Source organism: Nicotiana tabacum, chromosome 2 (genome assembly GCF_000715075.1).
Source record: "Nicotiana tabacum cultivar K326 chromosome 2, ASM71507v2, whole genome shotgun sequence".
Lineage (NCBI taxonomy): Eukaryota > Viridiplantae > Streptophyta > Magnoliopsida > Solanales > Solanaceae > Nicotiana > Nicotiana tabacum.
This window is the reverse complement of record NC_134081.1, coordinates 113,321,448-113,344,827: the sequence shown is the minus strand read 5'-3', so window position 1 is coordinate 113,344,827 and position 23,380 is coordinate 113,321,448. Positions and strand designations below refer to the sequence as shown.

The window sequence follows — 23,380 nt, the reverse complement described above, 5'->3', positions numbered from 1 at the left end:
AGATATCAAATATTGAACATAGGGGTTTACATAGGTTTGGTATTTTTCAATTATCAAACCAAATCAATAGTATCGGGTTTTTAACTTTATAAACCAAACCAAACCAACAAAGTCGGGTTTTTTCAATCTCGGTTTTTCGGATTTTTTTCGGTAAAGTCTTCATAGCATAAAATATGCAACTTGTGCTCCAAATATTTTTTAAGTCCTAGTAAAATACAACTATATAGTGTATTTTCCAAGAAACTAACACAATAATATGAGATAAGTCATAGCATTATGTCACACCTCCTTTTTCCCGAGAGATGGGGAACTAGGGAGTTTTTCTAATTAAAGTGACATAATCGAAATGAGATTATTTATTAGATTCAAAGTCGCCACTTGGGATAGTTTATGGTGTCCCAAGTCACCGATGTATTTTAAATCCTATTTTATCGAGGAAATTGACTCTAATTTTACGGTCCGCGAACACATAAGACCGGGTAAGGAATTCTGTTAACCCGGGAGAAAGTGTGAGGTACATCCGAATTTTGTGGTTTTAGCATGGTCACTTAACAATTAATAATTGACCTAATTATCTGATTTAATACATATTCGAAACCTATTTGCGCATTTTACCTTTAAACCGATTTTAATTAATATTTAACCGCTTTTAGTATTTATAAAATTTATTTAAATAAGTCACAATATCGCTCACTTATTATTTTTGTACACATTGCGAATCGCGTTACGTGAAACGCACCTGCGATTTACAACATGTTGAATTTTATTATTATTTGAAGTTATGATCGAGTCACGTGAAACACACACTCGAATTGGAATTTACGTATCGTGACCATGCCACGGGAATCGTACCCATGGTCATGATGATTTGTTATTGCGCGCCTAAAGCAACGAGCGCATTTGAATTATTTTTGAACTACATTTGAAATGCATTGTGAGGCCAAGGGAAATATGGAAGTCATTTGTGGGTAGGTGTAAGATTTGACTGTTACAATTATGGAATAAATGTGGACAATAGGTTAGCGTTGCGTTCATGCCCAATTCCTCTCAAAGCTTATCAACCCCAAACCAATCCAAACATAACCAATCAACTCCCAAAATCCAATTAGCTAAACCAAGCTTACTGCCATATTAAGTTAATACACCAATCTAATAATTGTATCAAGCAAACCACTTAATCCAAAGCAACAAAAGATTAATATGAACTTATCCAAAAGATTTCAATGAAACTCATAAAGGAAGTACATATCTCGAAGAAAATAGATGAATAAATTGAGACGATGAACAAAGATGGAATAACACCTAAGAGCAACAACTGACTAGAATCATTCATTATGCTAGCAATATCAAATTGAGATAAGATAAGTGAATGAAATTTCAACTGTTTTTTATGACCACCTACAGAGGAAGAGGAGCTGGTTTAAGAGTAGCGAAACTGCTGCATTTCAGTGATGTTTTGAGCTGGTGTTTTGGTTGGTTATGGGATTGATTTCACATCAGTTTTGGGTAGAAGAAGGCAATTGGTTTTATGCTTTGTTGGCTGCGTTTTTACTGCTTGTTATGGCTGGATTTTGGAGTGGTTTAAGGGAGCTTTAAGAACTGAATTTCGTGGCAGAAAGATGGAGTTTTCATGGCTAATTTTAAGCAGTAACGCATCTGTCTTGAGCTACTTTGCAACAACTATGGAGTTGTATTGTTGGTATTAGAATGAAACTTTTGTAGGATAGTTAACGTGCTGGACTGGAGAACAACTCGCGGATCGCTTCGAACCTGACCGAATATTTACAAGACTAAAATGCGAAGCTGTTCCTACGGACGAAGCTCAAATTCAAGTTCAATCCACCAATGACTGATTAACATAACTGAACTAGAATAGAAATAATGTTTGAACTCATTAAGAGTCACTTAACGTCAAATCTGCATACAATAGCTTAACAATAGCATATGAACTACTCCTGGAGCCCATTTCTTGGCTTTGACATTACAAAATCCAACCAATCAAAGGCTCACCACTAACAACAGTGTCCTAATTGAGAGCATGAAACGAGTAATTCACATAAACATCTCATTTCGAGTTACTTAACTATTTCAGTCAAATAGAGGCCAAATACACGTCCAGTAAACAACAGAATCAGTGCAAGTCATACTTGAACAAATAAGAAAAAAAAACTAAATAGGAATTCAACCGTTTTTATTCATTTACTGAAAGCATAAGACAAAGTAATTTCAAACTAACCTAGTTGAACAAAGAAAAGCTAGAATAAACCAAATAAAAGTAGAAGCAAACTCGAACGGAGCTCAACAATTCAAGAAACAACAAAATCAGCGAAAATCGAATGGCGATTTCAATCGGAATTCTCTTTAAAACGCAAAAGTGTAGAATAAACACAACAATAGAAGAGTAATTTCAGAAATTGCTTTTGATTCTAATCTCCCTCTATTTTTCGAGCCCTTTGTTCCAAATCTCAAAAAATGGCCTTTGAATTTCCAGAATCGATTTGCTAGTCAGTGCTTTGAACGTGTGTCAAGTCTGTGAATTCAGAGAGAGGTGAGAAGAGAAGGCGTGTGTGAGGGATCTGAGAACATTTTTTCCATTGGGGCGGCTAGGGTTTTTCAGGTTAGAGGAGTTCGTTTTTTCTCTTTTTTGAGAATGGGGAATTAGGTCTATATAAAATGGAGAGTGGGCATGGGATTTGGATAGGGTAAAAGAATAGGTTCTGGGGCGGATCTGATAGCAACTGGGCTAATATTTTAGTCCATTTGAACCAATTCCAATAAAAGGCCAAACAACCTCTCTCTTGCCTTTTGTTTAATTTCGGAAATAGCCACTTGACCAAACTCTAATTGCTAAATTAACCTACTTACAATTTTTAATGCCAAACAATCAAAAAATATTTTGGGTTATGTTTTAGGAGTAATTTCCTATGTGGGGCAAAAATTAGGTGCTCACAGCTGCCCCTCTTTGCTCAGAAATATGAAGAGTTTTCGGACAAAGATAAAGTGAGCAATTATGAGCAATTTTTGCCCATTTGAATACTCCATGGGAAGTATTTTTGAAAATGTTTGACCGAACCTTGCTTCGGAGGTTGCCTACATATCCTTGGCTATAAAGGAATCAGGTCAGTATAGTTCTGGAAGTTTTGGTAGCTGGGACTATCGAGAAGCTGTGATTTCACTACTGTTGCTGCTGTTTACTGTTTGCTGAGCTCCTTATTATACCAAAGTCAAAAATGAAAAGAAACTAACTAAGCCTACCAGCTACGAGTTATAAGATTCCTATCTATGAATCTTTTGAAGCTTGATCTTGAATCTTCTACAGTCCTGTTGTGCATCTCGAACTGTTGACTCGCAATCTTGAGCGAGCTTCTGCTATTTGTAACTTGAATTGACCCTATTCTTTAGGCGGGTTCCTACTGTTGAATTGAATTTGAATTTAACTCTGACATGAATTCCCTTGTTCTCCAGGTGGGTACCTGCTACTGACTTGAAAATTGAAATAACTCTGAAACGAATACCCTCGTTCTCCAGGTGGGCGCCTGCTACTGACTTGAAAGTTGAAATAAATTTTGAAATGAATTCCCTCGTTCTCCAGGTGGGCGCTTGCTACTGACTTGAAACTTGAAATGAATTCCCTGCTACTAACTTGAACTTGCAATGAATTCTGAAATGAATACCCTCGTTCTCCAGGTGGGCGCCTGCCATTGACTTGAACTTGAAATGAATTTCCTCATTCTCCAGGTGGGCGCCTGCTACTGACTTGAACTTGAAATGAATTCCCTCATTCTTCAGGTGGGCGCCTGCTACTGACTTGAACTTGAAATGAATTCTCTCATTCTCTAGGTGGGCGTATGCTACTGACTTGAACTTGCAATGAATTCTGAAATGAATACCCTCGTTCTCTAGGTGGGCGCTTGCCATTGACTTGAATTTGAAATGAATTCCCTCATTCTCCAGGTGGGCGCCTGCTACTGACTTGAACTTGCAATGAATTCTGAAATGAATACCCTCGTTCTCCATGTGGGCGCCTGCCATTGACTTGAACTTGAAATGAATTCCCTCATTCTCCGGGTGGGTGCCTGCTACTGACTTGAAATTTGAGATAACTCTGAGATGAATTCCCTCATTCTCCAGGTGGACGCCTGCTACTGACTTGAGAATTGAAATAACTTTGAAATGAATTCTGAAATGACTTCCCTCGTTCTCCAGGTGGGCGCCTGCTACTACAGCAAAACAAACAAAACAAAAGAAACTTCTCCTAGCCCAGTTTGCACTAGGATGATTTGTGAGTTGTTAGCAGAACTATAAATCACCTATGCTATTGATGAAGGATGCAATGATGAGAGTAAAATTAAAGACTCGACTAGGATGTGCGTCTCCTATGAGTAAAACCAAGAAAAGTTTGACTAGCAAATGCGTCTGCTAAAAAAACCTAAATGACCTAAACTAGGAAGTGCATCTCCTAGGGATGAACTCAAATGACCCAAACTAGGAAGTGCGTCTCCTAGGGGTGAATCTCAATTTAGTAAGTGTGTCTCCTAAAACTATGACCTGAAAGACCCAAATTAGGAAGTGCGTCTCCTAGGGGTGAAACTTGAATGACTCAAACTAGGAAGTACGTCTCCTAGGGATGAAACTTGTAACCTAAGATTATGAAGTGCGTTTCCTAAAAAGTATGACCCGAAAGACTCAGACTAGGAAGTGTGTCTCCTAGGGATAAAACTTGAATGACTCAAACTAGGAAGTGCGTCTCCTAGGGTGTTACACCCTGTACGTCCGAAGGTGACATATAATGAATATGAGACTTGTTAATCATGATTTAAATGAGTTTAAAGTCATAATATGACTATATATGATGGTTGGACAAAACACATAAAGTTTGGGGAAAATCGGATTAAAGTTGCGGAAAAACCGACTAAGAATTTGCCCTATAACAGAGCTTTTTGAGAAATAAATTTCATATGCTATATGAGGTATTTTTGGGATATATTATATACCAAATTGAAGGTTTTGGAATGTAGTTTCCAATGCTCTTAACCGTTCATTCATACAATATCCGGATAAAAAGAGATAAGCGTTGGAAAATGGGCGAATCAGAGGGTGCCAAGCTAGCACCTTTTGACTTTTCAAAAGTTTGATAAATATGTTTTAACTCGTCTCTCTCTCTCTTCATTTTACATAGAATCTGACCAGAGACACTATAAAAGAACGGTCCTTGAGCTCTCTAATAGCTTCAAATAATACTAACATCCTTGGTACGAAATCGAGAAGCGATAACATCAGAACGATCCCTACGACGTAAGTATCACTATACCACCTCTCTTTTTCTTTGTAGTTTGAGTTTTGGAATGTATTTAATAGTTAATAAAAATTTATAATTTTTGTATTTAAGCTTTAAAATATCTAGAAAAGTTGATAAATTCGTTTTCTAATAGTTAGACCTCACGGGACGGTGATCGAAAGTCGTGAGTTCGAGTTATTTGATTTGTAGTGGACTATTTTGTGGGTTATTTTGTGTTGCTTTTGGGCTGTATATTGTGCTGATTATTTATGGAGTTTGGAAGGATAAAAATGGCGTGGAGAAACACCACATGTGGTAGGGTAGTAGGCTGGTCGCTCGTCATTGTAGTTGCAGGCTAATTGATAATTTGTTGATTGGGTATATTATTGTATATTTGGGGGTTTTGTTGTATTGAAGATCCCGGATTGTAATTAGGTTGGTTTTGAGTTGCTGATTGTATTATGTTTGTATCTCGCCTATAGTAGTCTTGAGGGAGCAGTAAAATCAGGGGAAATGCTGCCCGTTTTATTTTAGAATCGAGTTATCGTTTGAGATACGTAATATACTACCGCCATCTAAATTGTGCACGTATTTCTTTGCTATAGGGTTGGCGCTCTAGTTGTCATAAGCTTGTTGTTGAGTTGCATTGATGACTTGAGGTATGTTAAGGCTATTCCTTCTTTCTTTTTGATATGATCCAAATGATACAAACGAAACGAGCAAAATACGCAACTTTCATAAATGACTCTATTCATAGAAATACTAGGGGTGTCTATATTCTTGATTCCGTATGTGAATTATTATTATATCCTCTATTCATGGGTCTCATAAAAATACGTATTTGATAAAGTTTGTCCAAAAAGAATATAAATTTTATGATATTCGAGAAATCTTATTAACGTATTTCTTATGCATTTCATGCATTTATACATGTACATTGACCCATGAACAGAAGGCATTATATACGCGTATATTATATGTATATGGGATATGAGAAAATGTTAGGGCATTATATACGCACCACCACCTGATCAGCTGGTATATGTTGATGATTTTGCCCACAATGACCGAGATGATATGATGGGATGCCCTCAGAGGCTCGATGATGTTATGTACACCTATACCTATGCATGATACGACATTTACATGCACGTGCATGATATTATAAATGTTTCAGGATTCACAAAGTTATTTAGACTCACAGGTGGAATTCTTTACCCCATGTTTCATCTATGTCTTTTATGTACTGATTTTCATGCTTTACATACTCAGTACATTATTCGTACTGACGTCCCTTTTTGCCTGGGGATGCTGCGTTTCATGCCCGCAGGTGCAGGTAGACAGGATGGCGGTCCCCCTTCTTAGGATCCTTGATCAGCGAGAGTTGGTGCGCTCCATTTGATCCGGAGCTGCTTTGAGTTTTGGTACGGTGTGTTTACATATATATATATATATGGGTACGACGGGCCCCATTCTCTTCCTTTATATAGTTGTACACTCTATTAGATGTCTGTAGACAGTCATGTATAGTTATATAGTATGTGGCCTTGTCGGCTTTCCCTACAGTATATATATGTATGTATATATGTCTTTTGGGCATATTTTCCCACGTAGGTTGTTCATATGAATTAATAGTTTATTTCCAGACGTTATGCATGACTTACACTTATTTCATGTTTATATCTTAGACAAATGCTTATGGATATTCGATAGGTAGAACTCGGGCACTCATCACGGCCTATCGGTTTGGGTCGTGACAAAAGTGGTATTAGAGCAGTTCTGTCCTAGGGTTGTCTACAGACCGTGTCTAGTAGAGTCTTGTTTATGGGTGTGTTGTGCACCACACTTATAGACAGGAGGCTACAAGATATTTAGGATGGTTACTCTTCTTTCTTATCTTAGATCGTGCGATATAAGAATTCATTTTCCTAACGACATGTTATGTTTTCAGCGATGCCCAAGAAGGCTACAGCCACCCAGAAGGGTAAGTCCGTGGATGATAAAACTACAAGTAGAGTGCCACGAGTTACCAGATCTTGGGGAAAATCGCATAGTGAGACTCCATCTCAGACTTCACATACCTGCCCTTTCCAGAGGAGATCTGAGGGGCACCAGCTCCAGCACTCGCTCCAGTACCCCCAGCTCCTCATCCAGATGTACCGGGTCAGGAGATGAGAGATGTTATTCAGTTATTGACTCGGTTAGTGGCCGCACAAGCTCGACGTCAGGAGGTTGGTATTGGTCATGCGAATAGGTCCATTAGTGCGAGGGTTCGTGATTTCATTAATTTGGACCCTCCGAAATTCACTGGAGCAGATCCAAATGAGGACCCTCAGGTATTTATCAATAGGATGCAGAGGACTTTGAGGGTAATGAAGGCCACTGCAACTGAGTCAGTTGATCTAGCTTCCTATAGACTTCGAGATATTGCAATTAATTGGTACGAGTCTTGGGAGTTTTCCAGAGGTGAGGATGCCCTTCCACCAGTATGGCAGGATTTTACAGAGGCTTTTCTTCATCATTATTTGCCACCAAAGCTTAGACGGGCTAGAGTTGATAAGTTCTTGACCCTTCGACAGGGTAATATGAGTGTTCGGGAGTACAAACTTCAGTTTGATTCTTTGGCGAGGTATGCTCCCACTATTGTAGCTAAGTTGGAGGATCGGGTTCACCAGTTCGTGATGGGGTTGGATCCGCACCTGCTCAATGACTGTATGTCGGTCTCACTTTATCCAGGCATTGATATTTCTCGTATTTAGGCATACGCTCAGGGTGTAGAGGAGCGTAAGCAGAAGCAGAGGGCCGATCGTGAGCATGATAGGTGCTATAGTAAGAGAGCGAGATCTTCAGGTCCTTCTGGTGAGTTTCGATGTGGTCAGAGACAGCAGTACCCGAGGTATCCGGCTCAGCCATCATCTAGTGCACCCCCTCAATTTTCTGGTAGGAGATTTGATCGTTCCACATATTCAGGGCTCAGTAAGAGTTCCAGGGCCTCTCGTTCTCAGTATAAGGGTGAGTCAAGTTAGATGAGGCCACCTTTGCCACGATGTGCTCAGTGTGGTAAGCATCGTGTCGGGTAGTGTCTCGTAGGGTTGGGTGTTTATTATACTTGTGGTTATCCATGCCACGTTATGAGATATTGTCCGACGAGAGGTGGTGCAGGTATAGTTCAGTCAGCGGGATCTATAGCTAGTTCGTCATCATCAGTACTCCCCCGGGCAAGGATCACATGCACCAGTCGGTCGTGGTAGAGGCAGAAGTGGAGCATCTAGCTCGAGCGGTCCTCAGAACTGCATTTATGCATTATCGGGATCAGTAGTCGTCACCTGATGTTGTTACAGGTATATTATCAGTCTCTTCATATGATGTATATGCATTGATTGATCCAGGGTCCACCTTATCATATGTCACTCCGTTCGTTGTTAGCAAGTTTGGGATAGAACCTGAGTTGATTAAACCTTTCGAGGTGTCTACACCTATTGGGGATCCAGTGATAGCTAGACGGGTATATAGAGATTGTGTAGTAGGAGTTCTTAGTCGTTCTACAGTAGCGGACCTGATTGAGCTAGATATGGTAGAATTTGATGTTATAATGGGCATGGATTGGTTGGCCTCTTGTTATGCTAATGTTGATTGTAGATCAAAGATGGTTCGGTTCCAGTTTCCACGGGAGCCAGTTCTAGAGTGGAAAGGTAATACTACATTGCCGAGAGTTAGGTTTATTTCCTATCTCAAGGCAAGGAAGATGATCAGAAAGGGTTATATTTATCACTTAGTTCGGGTACAGGATGTGAAAGCAGAGTCACCGACCCTTCAATCTATTCCGGTGGTTAATGAGTTTCTCGATGTTTTTCCCGATGAGCTTCCAGGCCTTCCGCTAGAGCGAAAGATTGAGTTTGCTATTGACACATTACCAGATACTCAGCTGATATCTATTCCTCCTTATAGAATGGCACCTGCAGAGCTGAGAGAGTTGAAAGAACAACTGAGGGATTTGCTTGAAAAAGTTATCAGACCCAGTACATCACCGTGGGGAGGACCTGTGTTATTTGTAAGAAAGAAAGATGGTTCCTTGCGGATGTGTATTGATTACAGACAGTTGAATAAGGCGACAGTCAAGAATAAGTACCCACTTCCAAGGATTGATAATTTATTTGATCAGTTGTAGGGTGCCAGGTGTTTCTCAAAGATAGACTTGAGGTCGGGGTACCATCAGGTAAGGGTTAGAGAAAAGGATATTCCGAAGACAGCATTCAGGACCAGATACGGACACTTTGAGTTTCGTGTTATGTCATTCGGTTTAACTAATGCCCCAGCGGTATTCATGGACTTGATGAACCGTATGTTCAAACCGTTTCTAGATCTGTTCATGATTGTATTTATAGATGATATTTTGGTTTATTCCAATTCAGAGGTTAAGCATGCAGATCATTTGTGTACTGTGCTCAGAGATCAACAAGAAAGGAAGTTGTATGCAAAATTCTATAAATGTGAATTCTGGTTGAATTCTGTAGCCTTCCTTGGTCATATTATTTCGGGTGAGGGTATCCGGGTCGATACACCGAAGATTGAGGCAGTGAAGACTTGACCTAGACCCACGACACCAACAGAGGTTCGTAGCTTCCTGGGTTTGGCAGGTTATTACAGGAGATTTGTAGAGGGGTTTTCTTCCCTTTCAGCACCATTGAGAAAGTTGACTCAGAAGGCAACCAAGTTTCAGTGGACTGATACTTGTGAGATTAGTTTCCATGCATTGAAGGACAAATTGACTTCAGCACCGGTTCTGACACTTCTAGAAGGGACCGATGGTTATGCTATCTATTGTGACGCGTCGGGCGTTGGATTGGGTTGTGTATTGATGCAGCATGGTAAGGTTATCGCTTATGCTTCTAGACAACTAAGAAACCACAAGAAGAATTACCCCACCCATGATTTAGAGTTAGCCGCGGTGATTCATGCACTAAAGATATGGAGGCACTATTTGTATGTCATTCATGTAGATATCTATATGGACCATAAGAGCATTCAGTATATATTCAAGCAAAAGGAATTGAATTTACATCAGAGGCGATGGTTGGAGCTACTAAAAGACTATGATGTTGATATTTTATACCATCCAGGAAAGGCGAATGTAGTAGCCGACGCCCTCAGCCTTAGATCTATAGGTAGCTTATCATATTTACAGCTAGAGAAGAGTGAGATAACTTATGAGATTCATCAGCTAGCTAATCTTGGAGTTCGATTATTAGATTCAGGTGGTACCGGAGTTATTATTCAGGACACGGCAATATCCTCTCTAGTAACTGAAGTGAAGGAACGCCGGTATGAAGATCCTGTGCTAGCTCACTACAGAGATACAACCCCTCAAAAGGAGAAGACACCATTGGAGATTACAGGAGATGGAGTTCTCAGATATCGAGGTCGATTATGTATTCCTAATGTAGCAGGGTTGCGCCAGCAGGTTATGGGAGAAGCTCACTATTCTTGTTATTCCATTCATCCAGGAGTGACGAAGATGTATCATGATATCAGGGTAATATACTGGTGGGACGGAGTGAAGAATGATATAGCAGAGTTTGTTGCTCATTGCCCAAATTGTCAGCAGGTTAAGATTGAGCATCAGAAACCCGGTGGATTATTGTAGGTTATAGAGATTCCGACTTGGAAATGGGAAGCGATTAACATGGATTTCATCATAGGCTTACCTCGTACCCAGCGTAAGTTTGATTCTATATGGGTTATTATTTATACACTTACAAAATCAGCCCATTTTCTGCCTGTCAGAACTACGTATTCAGCAGAGGATTATGCAAGGATTTACATTAAGGAGATAGTACGACTTCATGGTGTCCCTATATCTATTATCTCAGATAGAGGTGCTCAATTTACAGCTAATTTCTGGAGGTCCTTCCAAAAAGGATTGGGGACTCAAATAAGTCTTAGTACAACATTTCATCCCCAAACAGATGGTCAGGCTAAGTGTACTATTCAGACACTGGAGGATATGTTACGGGCTTGTGTGATGGACTTCAGGGGTAACTGGGATGATCATCTTCCACTTATTGAGTTCGCATATAATAATAGTTATCATTCCAGCATTCAGATGGCTCCATACGAATCTCTTTACGGACGAAAGTGTAGGCCACTTATCGGATGGTTCGAGGTTGGGGAAACTAAGTTAGTAGGACCAGAGTTGGTACAACAGGCAGTTGAGAAGATTAAGCTTATACGGGAAAGGCTATTAGCAGCTCAGAGTCGTCAGAAGTCATATGTAGATAATCGACGATGAGACTTGGAGTTTCAGGTAGATGACTAGGTATTCCTAAAGGTATCACCGATGAAAGGCATTATGAGATTCAGTAAGAAAGGAAAGCTTAGCCCTCGGTACATTGGACCTTATAAGATCATATGCAGAGTATGCCAGGTAGCATATGAGTTAGACTTGCCTTCCAACTTGGATTCAGTACATCCAGTTTTTCACGTGTCTATGCTCCGCAAGTGTATTGGAGATATTTCTAGAGTCATTCCAGTGGACGATATTCAGGTCACAGAACATCTATCATATGAGGAAGCTCCCATTGCTATAATAGATAGACAAGTTCGGAGATTGAGAACTAAAGACGTATCTTCGGTTAAAGTACTTTGGAGGAACAATAATGTGGAGGAGATGACTTGGGAAGCTGAAAAAGACATGAAGTCTAGGTATCCTCACTTGTTTATGCTTCCGAAGGAGGATCGGACTGAGAGATCACAACCTTAGGTACGTATATGGTACTTGATTCTTATGTTAGTTATTGTCATTGGTTGTGTGAGACCATTGGTGTTATTGATGATTGTGGACCTGTGTGGCTTTGTATTGTTGGGTTTGCTATCTGAAAGGTTGGTAGTGATACCATTACAGAGGAGACTCTGTCAAAATGTTTATAAATCTCTAGGAGTTTAACATTCGAGGGCGAATGTTTCTAAGAGGGGAAGATTGTTACACCTTGTATGTTCGAAGGTGACATATAATGAATATGAGACTTGTTAATCATGATTTAAATGAGTTTAAAGTCATAATATGACTATATATGATGGTTGGACAAAACACATAAAGTTTGGAGAAAATCGGATTAAAGTTGCGAAAAAACCGACTAAGAATTTGCCCTATAACAGAGCTTTTTGAGAAATATATTTTGTATGCTATATGAGGTCTTTTTGGGACATATTATATACCAAATTGAAGGTCTTGGAATGTAATTTTCAACGCTCTTAACCGTTCATTCATACAATATTCGGATAAAATGATATAAGTATTGGAAAATGGGCGAATCAGAGGGTGCCAAGCTAGCACCTTTTGACTTTTCAAAAGTTTAATAAATATGTTTTAACTCATCTCTCTCTCTTAATTTTACATAGAATCTGACCAGAGACACCATAAAAGAACGGTCCTTGAGCTCTCTAATAGCTTCAAATATTACTAACATCCTGGGTACGAAATCGAGAAGCGATAACATCAGAACGATCCCTACGACGTAAGTATCACTATATCACCTCTCTTTTTCGTTATAGTTTGAGTTTTGGAATGTATTTAATAGTTAATAAAAAATTATAATTTCTGTATTTAAGCTTTAAAATATCAAGAAAAGTTGATAAATTCGTTTCCTAATAGTTAGACCTCATGGGACGGTGATCGGAAATCGTAAGTTCGAGTTATTTGATTTGTAAAGGATTGTTTTGTGGGTTGTTTTGTGTTGCTTTTGGACTGTCTATTGTGCTGCTGATTTATGGAGTTTGGAAGGATAAAAATGGCGTGGAGAAACGCCACATGTGGTAGGGTAGTAGGCTGGTCGTTCGTCGTTGTAGTTGCAGGCTAATTGATAATTTGTTGATTGGGTGTATTATGGTATATTTGGGTGTTTTGTTGTATTGAAAGTCCCGGATTATAATTAGGATGGTTTTAAGTTGCTGATTATATTATGTTTGTATCTCGCCTATTGTAGGCTTGAGGGAGCAGTAAAATCAGGGGAAATTCTGCCCGTTTTATTTTAGAATCAAGTTATCATTTGAGTAATATACTACCGCCATCTAAATTGTACACGTATTTCTTTACTATAGGGTTGGCGCTCTAGTTGTCATAAGCTTGTTGTTGAGTTGCATTGACAACTTGAGGTATGTTAAGGCTATCCCTTTTTTCTTTTTGGCATGATCCAAATGATACAAACGAAATGAGCAAAATACGCAACTTTTATAAATGACTCTATTCATAGAAATACTAGGGGTGTCTATATTCTTGATTCCCCATGTGAATTATTATTATATCCTCTATTCATGGGTCCCAGAAAAATATGTATTTGATAAAGTTTGTTCGAAATGAATATAAATTTTATGATATTCGAGAAATCTTATTAACGTATTTTTTATGCATTTCATGCATTTATACATGTACATTGACCCATGACCAGAAGGCGTTATATACGCTTATATTATATGTATATGGGATATGGGAAAAGGTTAAGGCGTTATATACGCACCACCACCTGATCAACTGGTATATGTTGATGATTTTGCCCACAGTGGCCGAGATGTTATGATGGGATGCCCTCAGAGGCTTGATGATGTTATGTACACCTATACCTATGCATGATACGACATTTACACGCACGTGCATGATATTATAAATGTTTCAGGATTCACAAAGTTATTTAGACTCACAGGTGGAATTCTTTACCCCATGTTTCATCTATGTCTTTTATGTACTGATTTTCATGCTTTACATACTCAGTACATTATTCGTACTGACATCCCTTTTTGCCTGGGGATGCTACGTTTCATGCCCGCAGGTGTAGGTAGACAGGCTGGCGGTCCCCCTTCTTAGGATCCTTGATCAGCTAGAGTTGATGTGCTCCATTTGATCCGGAGCTGCTTTGAGTTTTGGTACGGTGTGTTTACATATATATGGGTACGACGGGGCCCAGTCTCTTCCTTTATACAATTGTACACTCTATTAGATGTCTGTAGACAGTCATGTATAGTTATATAGTATGTGGCCTTGTCGGCTTTCCCTACAGTATATATATGTATGTATATATGTCTTTTGGGCGTGTTTTCCCACGTAGGTTGCTCATATGAATTAATAGTTTATTTTCAGACATTATGCATGACCTATACTTATTTCATATTTATATCTTAGACGAATGCTTATGGGTATTCGATAGGTAGGACTCGGGCACTCGTCACGGCCTATCGGTTTGGGTCGTGACATAGGGATAAACTTAAACGACCAAAACTAGGAAGTGCGTTTCCTAAAAGGTATAATCTGAAAGGCCCAGACTAGGAAGTGTGTCTCCTAGTGATAAAACTTGAATGACCCAGACTAGGAAGTACGTCTCCTAGGGTTAAAACTTGTAACCTAAGATTAGGAAGTGCATTTCCTAAAAAGTATGACCTGAAAGACTCAAACTAGGAAGTGCGTCTCCTAAGGATAAAACTTGAATGACTCAAACTAGGAAGTGCGTCTCCTAGGGGTGAAACCTTTAACACAGAATTGGGAAGTGCATCTCCTAAAAGTGTGGCCTGAAAGATTTAAACTAGGAAGTGTGCCTCCTGGATGTGGGATTGGGCTTGAGGAAAACTATAAACTAAGCTTGACTAAAATAAAAACTGACCCTATTCTCCAGGAGGGACCCTAGAACTCAAGGAAAACTAACGATTACCAACCTAACAAAATTAAAAACTGGCCCTATTCTCTAGGCGGGACCCCTGAACTTTAAGAAAACTAAAGATTACTAAAACTGACACTATTCTACAGGCGGGACTCCAAAACTTAAGAAAAGCCCAAGATTCCTCTCAACTAGGGATATGCCTAGGAGGTATGGTGCTTCTCAATTAGGGAACATGCCTAGGATGTATGATCTTCTCAATAGCCTTTGCGTTAGCAGAACTGGGGCATTACACCTAAAACATTCAAGCTTCCAAGCTTTGATATGAACATAGCCTTCATCCCTGTTTTAGACAAAGAAAACTTGTGAGTTTTAAACATGGTGGTTAGTTTGTGGCTTTGACTTCGAGGGCAATTTCTCTTGCACTGCTTTGTTCCTGTTTCAAACAAAGAAATTTTTTTCAGTTTTAAAAGTGGTGGTCGGTTTGTGGCCTTGATGTCTTTGGCAGCTTGGCTTTGGGATCATCCAGCCTTTGGAAGATCGACTGGATTGGTAGTTGGTTACACTGCTGGGAGACTCTGTTGTTGCTTACAAAGGGCCTTTACTTTCTGTATCAACTGTGATTGTTTCGGTCCCAGTGCCATTTGTGTTTTGTCGCTCAATCAGCCTTATCTCAAAAAGGAGATTTCTTTTCTTGGATAACCTTTTCTGATATCTTGAATGGCTTTTGCTTTTGGAGCAATTTGTCTTGTGGTTATCTTTGCTTGCTTTAGCCAAGTAGGCTGATAAGAGTCTTTTGGTGGGGACCCTTTGCATGAATCCTCAAGGTATGTTGACTGTAACAACAAAGTGTGCTGGCCAAATTTACTTTGTGCAACTGAAAAGCTGGTAGCAGATTTTAAAATCTTTTCTTGCTTGTTTTGACAAGGAACTGACTTAGAGTGAAGGACACAATGATTCAAAGAAACAATATTAATAAGAAATGCCCCTGTCGGGAAGGACAAAAGTTTTTTTTTCAATAACTAGCCTTAATGATCATGACATGTATTTTGGACTTAACAGCCTGATCTATCAAATCGATCAAATCTTCCCTCTTACCATTCTTATGACCTTTAAAGTCGGGCTTGTTCGTGCCAATTCTTTGCATCAGCTTCATGACTCACTTTAGACTAGTGGTGCTCCAAGGGATTTTCACCAACAAGTCTCTCTCATTTATTTATCTCTACTAAACGCCGCCTTAATGTACCCGTGAGGGTTTTCACTAGTAAGACTCTCTCATTTTTCTTTCTTTCTTTTCTTGATTCCTTGAGCGAGAATCATGACCATGTCTCTCATATGACAACCGTTGCTCATTGCGAATTTCCCTTGGCATTCTCAAAACTGATCAGGAGGTTTTGTTTGGAACGCTTTTGGATATGGTTAGAAAGAAAGGACGGCATGAAAACTCAAAAGACTCAATGATGGGGTCATACACTTTACAACTCTTGGAATCGACTTTTTCAAAGGTGAAATAAAATCTTTGCCTCAGTTTCAGATACTGGGGATTTTTGGATTTATTTTTTCTTTTTCTTCCTATTTTTTTTTTACTCTTATTTGGTTGGACCGAACCGTGTAAGGCTGTCTACATATCATTTTTAAAAGAATCAGGTCAAACGTAGTTCAAATGTTTGACCTAACTATTTTTCATCTTTCTTTCTTTGTCTTTTTCTTCTTTTTTTTGGTGTTTTTTTTTTGTTTTCAAAACAAGTATCTCCAGCTCTTATTTTCCGGGGGCATGGACCTTTGACTGTTCTTTTCTTCTTTCTTTTTTTTACTTGAACTTTCTAAGAGTTACCCCAGTTTTTACTCTTGGGGCATGGACTTTTCTTTTCAATTTTTTTTCATTTCATTGTTTTTACTTTTGACTCTAAACTTGATTCCAAAAGAGGGTGGTCAAAGGAAATAACAACATGCTCGAAAGGGGTAACGAAGGGTATAAAGTATTTGGATAGCAGAAAAAGAGCCTCCCAGCCTCGATAATTTCACTCATGTTAGCCCTTCACAATCACGACATTGATGGACATGTTACTTTTTGGGTCTTTTTCAGTGTAAAGTTGTATGAGCAATATTTTTCTCGCAGTGCATGACCCTTGTCAATTTGGGTGACTTTTCTTGGATTATTTCTTGATGTAGACGATGCATTTTGCCACTAAACTGAACCATTTCATGTTGTATGGAATACACCTTCTTTTGAAAAACACTTTCTATCTCTTAGTGCAAAACATACTTCAACCCGTCTGATCATCCTTAAGCCTGATCTTCTCAATGATTCAAAAGGTAGAGATCCCGAACTTCCATGAGCATGACTGCTTTGGTTCCATGCAAACTTGGCTCATTCATATTTTCTAAATGTTTCATGTCTTTATTCATATTCAAAAGTGTCTCTTTCTCACTTATCCAATTCAAGACTAAATCAATTTTCTAAGATCTCGCCAAAAATTTCACATGCATGTCATGTCACTAGAACTAGTGTGAAAAGAACTATGCACAAAATGGATACAAAAAGACTGGCTTTTTTTATTGAATAAAGGATAGCAGGGTCCGATAACACAAAAAGAAGAAGAAAAGACGACAAAATAAGCTACCATGGCTAAAAGAGGAGTACTTTCCAGTTACAAAGGGACATCTTAGACACAAATTTGCACATCAGCACTATTACGACATTCAACCTTTTATTCTTTTTGATTCAGCACCCAAATTTTGACTTTTTGATCAAAACATTCCCAATATTCATTGCCGGATTTCAGGACTGACGACATGGGAAATTTCAAAGCAACTCATTTACTAAAGAACTTGGAAGAATTCTCACATCTCCCCATCATCAAATCATCCCGAGCAGGCCATGTCTTATTGCTCAAATCTTGTAAAGTCAACCCCACATTTGCCATCATTTTTGATTTTTCACCGCCAACTTGCCTACTTGCTTTTTCGTGACTTTGGATCAACAACAATGGTCCTTGTTCCATTGGTTGAGAAGATGCTTTTATTTCCGAGGGATCTTGGATTGTTTTTGTGGCTCGCCATTACAAACCAACAAACCGACCACCTTTAACTAGCTTTTATTTCAAAACAACAAGCATGTTAGAATAAACACTCTCTTTCTTTTTTCTTTTTTTATCTTTTTTTTTGTTGTTCTTTTTTTTAAACCATTTAATCGAACCTGATGTGGGTTGCCTACGTATCACGTGGGAACATGAATCAGATCTTGTGTAGTTCGGGAAAATAAGGAATAAAGGAAATAAACTATTTTTTAAAAAAATTTCTGAAAGAAAGACTTATAAAGAAAAATGAAAATATTTTTGGATTTGGATAGGTTTGTTTTTTTATTTTTGAAAAGAAAGACTTCTAAATAAGAGAGAAAATGTATTATGTTTTTTTGAATTTCGTTTTTTCTTTTGAAATTTCGAAAGAAAAACTTCTAAAGAAGAAATGAAATATTTTTGGATTTTTGTTTCTGATTTTTGTTTTTGGAATTTTTGGGAAAAATACTTCAAAATAAAGGAAACCCGTATTTTGGATATTCTTTTCATATGAAAGACTTCGGAAAGAAAGAAAATATTTTTTAGGCTTAAAATCCCTTTTATTTTTTTGAATTTTCTAAGGAAAGACTTCTATAGAAGGAATTAAAGAAAAATATTTTTGAATTTTTAAAAATTGGAGACGGAACCGATAAGGTTTGTCTACGTATCTGACATCCGGTGAAAATCAGACCCGCATAGTTCGGTCAGTTTTGACGGAACAGGAGAAACACGATTTTTTAAAAATATTGGCTTATTTTCTTTCTCTTTTTTTTTTCAAAATTTCGGCAGAGTTTCGGAATTTTTCAAATACTTACCTCTCACTCTTGTTTATTTTATTTTATTTTCTTTCCCTATTCTAGAAGCCGGTCAACATGCAAGCCGAAATAAATAAATATACAAAAGCACATAAAATGCATCAGGGTGATCTTTTAAATTGGGTACACCTGTCCTAGACGGACCCAACCCCTGTGTTGAGTCCCCAAAGTCAAATGCACGTGATGCAAACAAACGTACCTACTAGGGATCCGGCATGAGGTTATGTCATTCTAAGTTTAAATCTTGGGTGTATTGTTCTAGACCTGGCTTACCCGAGTGGAAAACTCGAGCCGGAGGGACAACGTACCGGGAACCAAACGTCCATCCAACTTTGTAACTGATCCGATCCTCGTTCTAAATTAGGGTATGACACTAACAGAAAAGAAATCACGCCAGCGTGCACTTCCCAGAAGATTTAGAAGACTCAGAGAGAAAAAAAGTTTCGTAACAGTTTTATATACAGTTCAAGCAATATCAAAGTGGTAAAAAGCGGCATTTAGCGCATTAGGCTCAAACACATAAAAATCAGATAATAAACAAAAGCCAAGTATCACAGTTATTCTAAGCTCGAATTTTGAACCCTGAACTAGAGATTCTGGGTTCGATCCCCAGCAGAGTCACCAGAGCTGTCACACCTCATTTTTCCCGAGGGATGGGGAGCTAGAGAGTTTTTCCAATTAAAGTGACATAATCGAAATGAGATTATTTATTAGATTCAGAGTCGCGCCACGGGAATCGTACCCATGATCACGATGATTTATTATTGCGCGCCTAAAGCAACCAGCGCATTTGAATTATTTTTGAACTACATTTGAAATGCATTGTGAGGCCAAGAGAAATATGGAAGTCATTTGTGGGTAGGTGTAAGATTTGACTGTTACAATTATAGAATAAATGTGGACAATAGGTTAGCGTTGAGTTCATGCCCAATTCCTCTCGAAGCTTATCAACCCCGAACCAATCCAAACATAACCAATCAACTCCCAAAATCCAATTAGCTAAACTAAGCTTACTGCCATATTAAGTTAATACACCAATCTAATAACTGTATCAAGCAGACCACTTAATCCAAAGCAGCAAAAGATTAATATAAACTTATCCAAAAGATTTCAATGAAACTCATAAAGGAAGTACATATATCGACGAAAACAGATGAATAAATTGAGACGATGAACAAAGACGGAATAACACCAAGAGAAACAACTGACTAGAATCATTCATTAAGCTAGCAATATCAAATTGAGATAAGATAAATGAATAAAATTTCAGCTGTTTTTTATGACCACCTACAGAGGAAGATGAGCTGGTTTAAGAGTAGCGAAACTGCTACATTTCAGTGACGTTTTGAGGTTGTTTTGAGCTGGTCTTTTGGTTGGTTATGGGATTGATTTCACGTCAGTTTTGGGTAGAAGAAGACAGCTGGTTTTATGCTTAGTTGGCCGCGTTTTTACTGCTTGTTATGGCTGGATTTTGGAGTGGTTTAAGGGAGCTTTAAGAACTAAATTTCGTGGCTGAAAGATGGAGTTTTCATGGCTGATTTTCAGCAGTAACGCATCTGTCTTGGAGCTAATTTGCAGCAACTATGGAGTTGTATTGTTGGTATTAGAATGAAACTTTTGTAGGATAGTTAACGTACTGGACTGGAGAACAACTCACAGATCGCTTCGAACCTGACAGAATATTTACAAGACTAAAATGCGAAGCTGTTCCTACGGACGAAGCTCAAATTCAAATTCATTCCATCAATTACTGATTACATAACTAAACTAGAATAGAAATGATGTTTGAACTCGTTGAGAGTCACTTAACGTCAAATCTGCATACAATAGCTTAACAACAGCATATGAACTACTCCTGAAGCCCATCTCTTGGCTTTGACATTACAAAATCCTACCAATCAAAGGCTCACAACTAACAACGGTGTCCTAATTGAGAGCATGAAACAAGTAGTTCACATAAACATCTCATTTCGAGTTACTTAATTATTTCAGTCAAATGAAGGCCAAATACACGTCTTGCAAATAACAGAATCAGTACAAGTCATACTTGAACAAATAAGAAAAAAAAACTAAATAGGAATTCAACAGTTTTCATTCATTTACTGAAAGCATAAGACAGAGTAATTTCAAACTAACCTAGTTGAACAAAGAAAAGCTAGATATAAACCAAATAAAAGCAGAAGCAAACTCGAACGAAGCTCAGCAATTCCAGAAACAGCAAAAACAGCGGAAATCGATGTAATATACTAGAATTTGTAATAGAATTTTAGAAGAAGACAATGAGAAGGAATATAATTTCTTTATTGATATGTAATAGAATTGGAAATGTTACAATATTTTTTCTACCATAGAGCTACATTTACACCATGGATAACCTGAAAGAAGGAGAAGAGAAAGAGATTAGAGGTGAGAAGAGAGAGAGAGAGAGAGATAGGTTGAGAGAGAAATTAGTTAGGAAGTTGTAACTGAAATTTACCAGAAATTGCCTACTGTTTCCTTCCCTCCTCTGCGTATTAATACTCCTCACTAAGCTACTTGTGGACTGAATTACTTGTGGGCTAATTTGTAATTGGGCCTGCTCTAGTCTGTCTTTGTTAGCCCAATAGCGATAGAGACCAAATGGAACCCAATGCTTAGCTTGATCCACTTTTGATATAAGACCTCAATATAGAAATAAGACCCCACTATAGGAATATCCGCCTACTTTCCTAATTCATTCCTTTCAGACATTACAATCCCTAGCTCTCCCAGAACGACCTTGTCCTCAAGGTCTTTGCTGAGCAACAAAGTCAGGAAATCTGCTTTTGATATAGCTCCAATCTTCCCATGTAGCATCCTCTTCCTTTAAATTTGCCCATTAAACCAGAACTTTCACCCCCACACCATTATTTTCCTTCACCATGCGTCGTTGAAGGATTGCAATAGGTTGAATCAAGATTCATCTTTCGCCATCACAAATTGGTGGTTGTAGCTGTGGAGTAATGGATGGACCAACACGTTTCTTCAACTTGGAGATGTGAAAAATAGGATGCAGCTGAGACCCTTCAGGAAGCTCTAGCCGATAAGCCACTGTTCCGATTCTTTGCATGACCTTGTAAGGTCCATAAATATGAGCACATAACTTGACATTTCTTCTGACATCGATGGAAGATTGTTGATATGGATGTAGTTTAAGGTAGACTAGATCTCCAACCATCAGTACTCGTTCAGATCTTAACTTGTCAGCATAAAACTTCATTCTAGATTGAGCCTGTGTCAAGTTGTCTCTTAGAGATTGCAGCATCTGTTGTCTCTGAGTTAGGCACTCTCATGCTGACTGATGACCAGTCTGTGGTAAGGACCCCAGTAGAAGTTGTGGAGGAGCATACCCATAGAGTGCCTGAAAAGGTGTAGTCTTGAGGGAGTTGTGATAGTTGGTGTTGTACCACCATTCCGCTAAGTGTAACCATTTTTCCCACTGCTTAGGATTATTGAAGACCATAGATCTCAAATAGGTTTCCATGCACCTATTGAGTCTCTCTGTCTGTCCATCATATTGAGGGTGGTAAGCAGTGCTCATGTTGAGCTTAGTGCCCAATGCTTTAAAGAGATGTTGCCAGAAATGGCTGGTGAAAACAACATCTCTGTCAGATACAATAGTCTTTGGTAATCCATGTAACCTGTAGATTTCCCTGAGAAATAATTCTGATACATCTTGAGCTGTATAGGGGTGTTTGAGTGCCAGGAAGTGCCCATACTTGGTAAATCTATCCACTACTATCAAGACTGCATTTTTGTGCCCAGAAATGGGTAAAACTTCTACAAAGTCCAATGATATGTCTTGCCAAGCCTGTGTGGGTATAGGGAGGGGTTGTAGAAGCCCAGGCAGGTGAATGTGTTCTGATTTAACTCTTTGACACACATCACACCCACTTACCCATTTGCAAATCTCTGTATTTATGTTTGGCCAATAGAACACAGACTGTATTCTCCTATAGGTTCCTTGTTGACCTGAGTGCCCTCCAATAGGTGACTGGTGCAAGGCCTCTAAAATCTTGATTTTCAAAGTAGTGCTTCTCCCAATGCATATCTTATGTTTATACCTTATAACTCCTTGCTGCAATGAATAATCTGGGTTGCTGGAGAGAGAAATTGATAGTTCACTGAGTAGTTGTAAGACTAAGGGGTCAGATTCATAGCTATCACAGACTTCTTCAATCCATGTAGCCTGAGTGGTAGTAAGGGCTAAGAGGGTAGAGTCCTCTTCATGTCTTCTGGATAAAGCATCTGCCACATTTTTTTCTACCCCCTTTTATATTGCACCTCATAGTCCAATCCCAAAAGTTTTGCCAGTCCCTTCTATTGTAATGCTGTAGTTACCTTATGCTCTAGTAAGTACTTTAAACTCTGATGGTCTGTCTTAACAATGAAATGCCCTCCTTGCCAGTAGTGTCTCCATTTTTCTATTACTGATAGCACATCCATATATTCTTTCTCATAAGTAGAAAGTCCTCTATGTTTAAGGGCAAGAGCCTTGCTAAAATAAGCTATAGGTCTGCCAGATTGCATCAATACAACTCCTATCCCAGTGGAGCATGCATCAGTCTC

General features: G+C 38.7%; 1 protein-coding gene across 1 annotated transcript; it reads right to left on the bottom strand.

Annotated features, from left to right (window-relative positions):
- Nucleotides 1–21,731: 21,731 nt before the first annotated feature.
- On the bottom strand, nt 21,732–22,076 carry LOC142167867 (uncharacterized). The gene has a single exon (XM_075228164.1). It carries the CDS (start codon nt 22,074–22,076, stop codon nt 21,732–21,734), a length of 345 nt encoding a protein of 114 aa, XP_075084265.1.
- Between the last annotated feature and the right edge of the window lie 1,304 nt (nt 22,077–23,380).

Bases quoted from the DNA above. Each gene is read 5' to 3' on its own strand.
- LOC142167867 (XM_075228164.1), bottom strand. From the start codon at position 22,076: ATGCTGCAATCTCTAAGAGACAACTTGACACAGGCTCAATCTAGAATG.